This window comes from Pollachius pollachius (genome assembly GCF_949987615.1).
Source record: "Pollachius pollachius genome assembly, chromosome: 3".
NCBI lineage: Eukaryota > Metazoa > Chordata > Actinopteri > Gadiformes > Gadidae > Pollachius > Pollachius pollachius.
In genome coordinates, this window is record NC_136936.1 from 22,228,202 (window position 1) to 22,236,747 (window position 8,546).

Consider the following 8,546-nt stretch of genomic DNA (forward strand, 5'->3'; position numbering starts at 1 on the left):
TATGAACAAGCTGAACATGATATTTGGCCATTGCTCTGCAGCCCATTCACCTGAAAACCGAGGCAAAGTATGGCATTAAGGAGAACATCTTCATCAACATCTATCCTTCAAAATGATATGTCCTATTTATAAATCATACATATATATCTTCCATTATTGTGTTCTTGACTTTTTTTTCTTGACGCAAGTGTCACTTTTTTTCTTGATAATTGCTGTTGAAATCACTTCAACGTATTGCTCAAATCAAACTATGATGCAATGGCACCATCATGCCAGAAGTAACTTGGTACATTATTGGAAAGTAAGTAAATAAAAGACTGCCATGTCATCATCAGGGATTAAGCATGCAGTATTTCAAAGAAAGTGCAAAAGGCTAGACTACCTCAATTCATTTCAGCTTGGGGTTTAAAGCTGAATGATAGTGTACACATTCCATTTCTTTCTCTTGCTCCGATTTGACATTTAATAACAGGAAGTTTATTTCCTTTGTGAAATCCTTCCTGGAACTCTACCCCTAGATATAGGATTGAAGCTATCTACAGTCAAGAAAAAAAAAAAACTCTGCTGCTGGAAAAACAAACCGGCTGTTAAAGTTCTACCTACTTGGAGAGCGACACCCCTCCGACTTTCCCGATGAGCTCCTCGTGGTGGAGCACAGCGTCATTCCAGGGAATGTCAAGGAATTTCAGCAGTGTCCTCATCCATTTCTCAGGATGCAGGACTAGCTGTTCATAATGCACCGGCAGACACTTGTCAGATGCGTCCAGGCACTGAGTGTACATGGTCTCTATGGCCCGGTTCCACTTGGTCAGGCAGTCCCGGTAGCTGCCCAGGTCAAACCCTGCGATGGTCACCTTCCGCGAGATCATGGAGTGGACAGAGGCACGTCCGTCACGAATCATCAGCACAAACTTCGCCTGGGGGAAAATCTTGGCCAGGTAGGAGAGCGACTTCAGGGCGAACGGATCCTTGTTGCAGAGGAAGTTGGCTGGCTCGCCGTGTTTGACAATGATCTCCAGGAGGAAGGCCTGCATGGCGGCGTCCAGCACTTCGTCCGTGACGCCCGCCTCGTCCAGGCGCATCTTCTCCCGGCCTGAGCGGCTCCACATCTGCTTCATGGCCAGGATGCGGGGAATGACACGGGTCTCCTCGCCGCAGCGCACCTCCGGGTGGGCGTCCAGCATGGCTCGCATGAGCGTGGTGCCGCTGCGGGGAACCCCGCCGATGAACACCAGCGGCATGTCCTTATTGTAGATGAAAGGGGTGCTCAGGTTCTGGCCCGTCCTCAGGGTGGTCCGCATGCTGCCCCCCAGCGCAGACAGTGGGAGGACGCCGCCCGGCTGGCTGTGCTCCTCGAAGCGGTGGTGGCACTCCATGGCGTGGCGGCCTAGGTAGAACACCGTGATGGAGCTGATGACCAGGCAGGCCACCAGCATGTTCTGCTTCAGCTTCCCCAGCATTTTCAGGTCCACAGGTGGGCTGCGTTGGGGCAGACTGGACAACTTAGCTTCACAAGAGGGAGAATGTGGATGGGGGCGGGAGGGGGATGGAACAAGGCAGAGTGTTGATGGTTCCCACCCGGTGTCAAGGTTTGCTTCTGTGGACCAGGTGTGGACCAAGATCCCTGGTGCACAACAGTCGTTGAGTCCCTAACTCCATGAGGCCTGAAGAACGGCAGAAAAAGAAAATATTAAACCTGGGTAAGCTTCAATTAATGCAAATCACACACACACACACACACACACACACACAGGGATCTGTTGTGTTTTTAAAAAGGCTTAGAAGGTAGCATGCAAGCCTTCAAAATAAAAAAAGTCCCATGCCCCATGTGCTGCACCCTGATGCACAGAATGGATTGTCTGGCTTAGAAAACAGGTAAATCATGGCAAGCTGTGACTAACCGGTTTTTAAACCCTATGGGTTATGCATCATGCTACAGATCCTACATTTATGTTCCAGTGCTGACAGAAACAACTCTGCAGTGTTCAGTCTCTAATTCATCTGTCGGCAACTCACTCTCCAAGCCGGTGAGCTGCATACTTTAACATAGCACTTTAAATCCCACTGTAAGCACATACAAACCACATTGTGTTGGCTTTGCATGCTGAGAATCAGAGCAGCGCTGTCTTCAGGACCAGATAGCTGGTGGTTAAGCACATGCAACCCCCAACCAATAAAAACAAAAAAAAGTAACTATTGAATAAGCTAAAAACTTGCTAACCTAGTGGTTTTAAATAATTACCTATACTATGGTAAAATGCATCACTGTGCAGATAAGTAATAGAGATGCATATGAATAACAAAATCTGACCAGAAAGACAAACAACAAAGATAGCAGCATGAAAAGGCTATCCCTGGGAAGCAATTAATACTTATATTCTGAATGGCTAGATTATGTGTATGTTACACACACACACACACACACACACACACACACACACACACACACACACACACACACACACACACACACACACACACACACACACACACACACACACACACGGAATTCTATAATGTTGTGAATATGCAATGTAATAGAGGTTTTATCGTCTTTCAAAACCAACTGTTACTTTGTATTGCAGACAACAAAGACAAGAGTGTAGAGATGTGTATTTGATCTGCTGACTATAAGTACATATTCCTGTTTATTTTATATGGAGTGACGCTCTTGCAAATGCAGACACTGTCACTGCTGTACTTCACAAGTGAGATATAAATAGACGGAAATAACTACAGCCTTTGACGAATCTGAGTGAAGTGGCAGTTAAACAAAAAGCAGTATGGTTGATTCCAGGATTGATAGTCTAAATGAAGCTTCAACATTTCCAGGATGAACCGTCTAAATTGATCATCAGCAGTTCCAGGATTGATAGTCTATGATAGCTGCTTCAGTTCTATTCATTTGTCCTTGCAGCTTTTGTGTTCCTTGGCGACCTCACACACATGTCAGCACAAATCTGTTAATTCAAACCTCTTAGTTTAAGAGGGTAGTTATCCAACCTCTCTCATGACGATAAGTCCTAACACAAGGTTTGTATGCATGCATTAGGAGACCAATATGCATATTTTTGCTCCATGGTAGACCTTGGCTGTATTCCAATAAGTTTTTATTTTTTTTACTACTCCATCCGTAATATCAATCTCTCTCAGTCAGTCTGTGTAATTTCAGCTGGCTGGTGTAGAAGCTATGGATCCATATTTTATGCATGTTTGTCAACAGGGTGACCACGAAGCAATGCAGTGTAATTCAAAGGCTTGAAAGCGACATTGAGGACATCTGTCTCCGGCTCTGGATCAAGCAGGCCAAGTCGCCGCTGCCTTCTGCTAACTGCTTCCCCTTCGGCTCTGGCATGGGCTGGCCCCTCCTCAGTGGGTTTAAACAGAGGAACCAAGTGGTTGTCCTTACATCTGAGCAAACTCCCCTCTATCGGCGAGTCAGACCCCCTCTGCCAAAGGACGTTTTCACAAGGTGACATTAGAATGTGCAGACACATTTATCACCATGTAGAACGCCTCCAAGACGAGCTCATCTGCATCCTAATAGGCCCAGTAGCAGCCCCCAGGCCGTCCTTCCCACACGCAGCTCTGTGTGGGTTTTTTCCTTTTTCTTAGAGATAGAAAGAGGAGGGAAAAAAATAAAAAAGCCACATAAAAGCAGTACACATTTATTCATCTCCTTTTGGAAGGCTTACGTCATCATCACTTCTTTTTTTACATTAAGATTATTTCAGTATGCCCAAGCAATATCAGACATTCTGTCACTCTTGCTCACTCAGCAGAGAAAGAAAAAAACTCCATGGTAGAAACAGTCTAGTTTCTAGCTTGAGCAACAATGCTAAAAGGACATGATTTAAATTGTGGCCAAATTATTTATAGTGTGGCACATATTGTGTTAAAATTGAATAAGGACAATACTCTCGAAATAACTCCCTGGCTCGTTGTGTTCAGCCTGTTTTTTGATCGACTAAGTACATTGCATTCATCCTAGAAGTTACAACGGTTAGTTAGAAAGTTAGTGCTCTTTTTGCAAATCCGGCATTTAATCTCTGACATCGCAAAAAATGATTGACCACCAATGAGAAAAGTAGTTACCCAGCATGCAACAGAAGTAAGGCAGGACCGAGCCATCTTTGATAGTTAAGAGCAAACAGAGATTACCACCATCCTATTGGTCGGTACAAAACCATGACATCATCATAACATACACCTTAAAATCCAGGGTTTTCTCAAGAATCCTCTGGCCTTGGACTGGAATGATCAGTAAAGAAAAGCAAATAATGTTTGACAACAATGTAAAAGCTAGGGCAAGCAATACGGACGAACCAGCCAGAGTGTGCTGGATTTTGGAAGTATCTAACCCGAAAAATTCCACCCCTTCCTACAGAGCAACTCCCAAAACCCATGCCTAGCTCGCTAGCTTCAGCAATAGGACTGCATGGCCTTGTGGTCATGTGGACCACTACTAACTCTGGTCAGTAGGTAGACTGACAAGAATGCCATATAATAATTTCATTCTGGGTGAATAAAATGATTGGAAGGGCATATTAAAAGGCCTGTGACAGCCAGATACCAGATCTTTCAATTTGTCAGCGCATTTGATTTTATTTTTTGTCGTCTGAATTTTAATCAGAATTTCAACACATGACAAAATAATTAACCTAAAATAACCTTACCCTAGCTTTAGGAAAGGTGGCGGTGCATGTTTTGATAGCTGGACTAACTTAGTGTTTTTCAGATGCGGTTAGCGTTCGGCCAAGGCTCGTATTACACCTTTCCACTGGGGGCTAAAATAAAATAATGTGTTTGGGTTTAAATTAATTGAGGCTCTTCTCTCCCATCACTGATATTGTATCCGCCTTCTTCTCCAGCTCCTCACAGGATATTTTTTCCATTGATCCATTAGAGAAGGGTGTGTGTTTGTGTGTTTGTGTGTGTGTGTGTGTGTGTGTGTGTGTGTGTGTGTGTGTGTGTGTGTGTGTGTGTGTGTGTGTGTGTGTGTGTGTGTGTGAAACTCAACCACCTTAACCTCACTTCATCACAGGGAGAAGGGATAAGGCTTTGCAAGGTGCCAGTGATTGAGAGGTGGACGGTTAGTGTGTTAGAGGGGGAGAGCAGGAGAACTGGAAAGAACAGGGAACTTCTCCTGTCAGTACTCGCATGAAGAGAAAGCCTCCTAAATGTATTTATCAAATGTATTACATGGCTTGGTTGAATATTCAATTCTGAAAAGCACAAACTGCTATGAATAACAGACAATGTTGCTATGACAACATTGTTCTGCGAAAGCAATACAATCACTTTTAAATAGATGAAATATTTTTGCTGTTGTTATATTTTGTGTCAAATTATTGATTTCTTGATTAAGTAGCTGTGTAATAGGCGTAATAATGTACATTGATTGTGTGCAAAATAAACCCTGAGAGGGAGATGCAGGTCCACGACTTATCCCTTACATTATCTCCATTAATATTTGAAGTCACAAACATTAAGTGGTATATCCATATACAACACATATTACAAGAACAGTCGTTACAAGTTAACAAACAACACCACCCGATCTTCCTAGCACACTGGGCCACATAAATAGGTCACTCACTTGATACATTCAAGCAAATTACCCTCCAATAAGCCTTCATTAGGGTCCAATGGTGTGGCGCATTCCAAAGCTGACCCACAACAGCTGGACCAATCACCAACACAACGAGCACAGTAATACTTAGCTCAGACACACTCATTACCCAAACAGACAAAGCACAGTAGGGTGAAAGGGCCATGAACCAAGTCTTCAGCCAAATTAAAATAGAAAAGATACTACGTACCACAGGGGGACCATACATAACAGAAGGTTAAGTAATAGCCATTTGTTTCATTTAACGGTTGAAGTTATGTTATCTCCTTTTATACAACAAGGCAACACCCCGTTACACTAAGTTCATCATTGTGTGTCCACTTGCAATATTGGAGCTGCCCCTGAGGTTGGATTGAAGGTTTGGTTACAATACATTTTTCAAACATTGAGGAAACAAGCCACAAGGTGAATACGCCAGGGAAAGGGCAAACATACATATACTATAGACAAAATATGTAAACGTAACCCATTGCACTCCATTCTTCTGCACACAGTGTTGCTAGCTTTTTCGATGAAAGTGGCCGTCACTTGTCAACTCAAGTCTAATTTACCACACAGGTTGAATTGGCTTGGTTAACAAGCAGCAGGACACATACAATAAAGTGTGTGTGTGTGTGTGTGTGTGTGTGTGTGTGTGTGTGTGTGTGTGTGTGTGTGTGTGTGTGTGTGTGTGTGTGTGTTTAATTACGATGTGCTGCACATTTAAGGATAGCAGCCACGAACAGTTCATCTAAACTGTACAGCCCAATCAATACTGCACAGAAAGAAAAAGGCAATTCCATAAATCTGAAATGTTATTTAAACTAATATCAATAATGCTTCCTGCTGAAGTTATTATTCTTAGTCATTATAACTGAGCGAGTGTAGTGGGGTGTCTCCGCAGACCAGCTATAGGTACAGCATGAGCATGACGAGATTAGAAGGGCATAATCTAGGATGGGATTCTCCATGAATAATTAAAGAGTAAACAATTTGTCATTTAGCTTTATCGTTGTTGGCAATAGTTGTTGGACAGCCGAATGGTTCACAGTCGGCTGGGCTGGCTAAGCTCTTAGACTGCACATCACAACGGATTCTTATAATACTTACAATGCGATGGCGGGTTATATTTCCTCAAACCAGGAAATCAGGGCAATCGTTCCAGAGCCTAAACACTTGAGTTCCTGCAGCTGTGGAGCCAAGTCACTATAGGGCCAAGCCAGACAAGTGAAAAAAGGATATAATCGGTATAAACGAGCACACGCTATGCTCACCAACAGCTGCAGTGGCGCCCAATGACTGCAATATATACTTTGATTGTACTGTTATGTTAGTCATCGGACTGGGATTTCGGTGATGTATCCAGCGAAGACCAGCTGTTATTTGCATACTAAACACATCATTTCTCTTAAAAAACTATCCGAATCTGGAAATTAGTGTGAATCCAAGGTATTCAACTACTTATTAACCAAGACCCAGCCCGAGATGAGGGAAATGAAGGGGACTAAAGCGTCAGGCTGACGTTAATGGTGACCATTATCCCCAGTTATGTATGCCATGCATTATTAGGAAACTATACATGCAAGCATCAGTTCCTCGCAACACAGTAACGAGCAGAGAAGAGACCTATAGACGGGCTATTCATTAAGAAATAGGAAAGGTGGACCACATAACACAACACGTCCTCTGTGAGTTGACATGTAGCCTATCCTACCAAGTATTACCAGTGAATGACATTATTCGTCCATAGGACACGACTAGACCAGCCATCACCGAGAAATAGTCACACATTTCAACAGTCACACAACACTGTATTTGTATGTATTATCATCAATCCTATCTGACATGGGCAACATTGGGGAACGACTGAATGGATACGTTTTAGCAGACCCTCCGACTGGGTGTAACGTTGGAACGTTACATTGTTGCAGTTTGTGAAACGTTACGGCTTACAATGTCGCAGTTTGTGTGAAACGTTACATTGTTGCAGTTTGTGTGGAACATTACACTTTACATTGTCGCAGTTTGTGTGAAACGTTACGCGTTACATGATCGCAGTCCGTGTGAAACGTGACATTGTCGCAGTCTGTGTGGCTCAGGAGGAAGGAGAAGATAGGGACGCTTTCTGAAACCCACCTCATACGCACGAGCCGTTGTGGATTCGCGGGTTCAACGTGAACCTTGCCCAAGAGTCCCACGCATCGGTCTGTACATCCCGGGTCGTCTTCGGTGGTCAGACGCGTTGCGTGGTGCGTCGCATCACCCGTTTCTTAAAAGGCTTGATGACTATTGAGATAGTTCATAAAAAAAAGCAGCAGTCCGCTAATGTCCTGCTGTTCTTGAGAGGCGAGTTAATATTGGACCATAATTCAAAGACGTATCTGTGCCAGTGCCGCGGATTGGTCCAGAATCACAATGGGCGGGGTTATAGCGTATTTAAAGCAACAGCGTGTTGTGGTTGTAAATTATAAGGGTAGGCCTACCTTGTTTTATTTTATGTCCCAGTAGTAGACCTATGTATGTGAGCTAATATGTTAAAGGCATAACAATTGGTATTTTGCCGTGAGTGCCAATTTAATAAAAGGAAAGTGTTGACACAAATATAGTATATAGCAATGCACCTTTGTAGTCACACGCTACGTCTACGACCTGCAATTATTCATATTAGCCTACCAAATCGACAGTTTGTTTATGACTTTCAATAAAGGCTGCATCTCATGTTTCAAAAATGTACAAATCTATTGGAATTCATAGACTGTCCACCAATACATTAGTAAAAGCATTTTTCTAAAGCTCTCCAAAAAATCAGATCCTCAATATGCAGTTATAGCCTACTGTGCAAAGCCTCAACCTCAAGTACGTTTATCAAGTCTTTAGAAATGATTTCGAAAGCTATTCTAAATAAGAATGTTTTAAAGCATAAAATAGTCGCAGG

The 8,546-nt window shown here is 43.2% G+C and overlaps 1 protein-coding gene across 2 annotated transcripts in view; it reads right to left on the reverse strand.

Annotated features, from left to right (window-relative positions):
* Positions 1 to 7,935, reverse strand: part of tpst1 (tyrosylprotein sulfotransferase 1) — a 28,326-nt gene extending 20,391 nt beyond the window's left edge. For both annotated transcript variants that reach the window (XM_079733096.1, XM_079733097.1), the window contains exons 1-2: positions 7,748 to 7,935; positions 604 to 1,664 (exon numbers count right to left, since the gene is read on the reverse strand). In XM_079733096.1, the coding sequence (XP_079589222.1) occupies positions 604 to 1,460 (857 nt within the window). In that variant the 5' untranslated portion in view covers positions 1,461 to 1,664; positions 7,748 to 7,935. The remainder of the gene's footprint in view (positions 1 to 603; positions 1,665 to 7,747) is intronic.
* Positions 7,936 to 8,546: the final 611 nt, after the last annotated feature.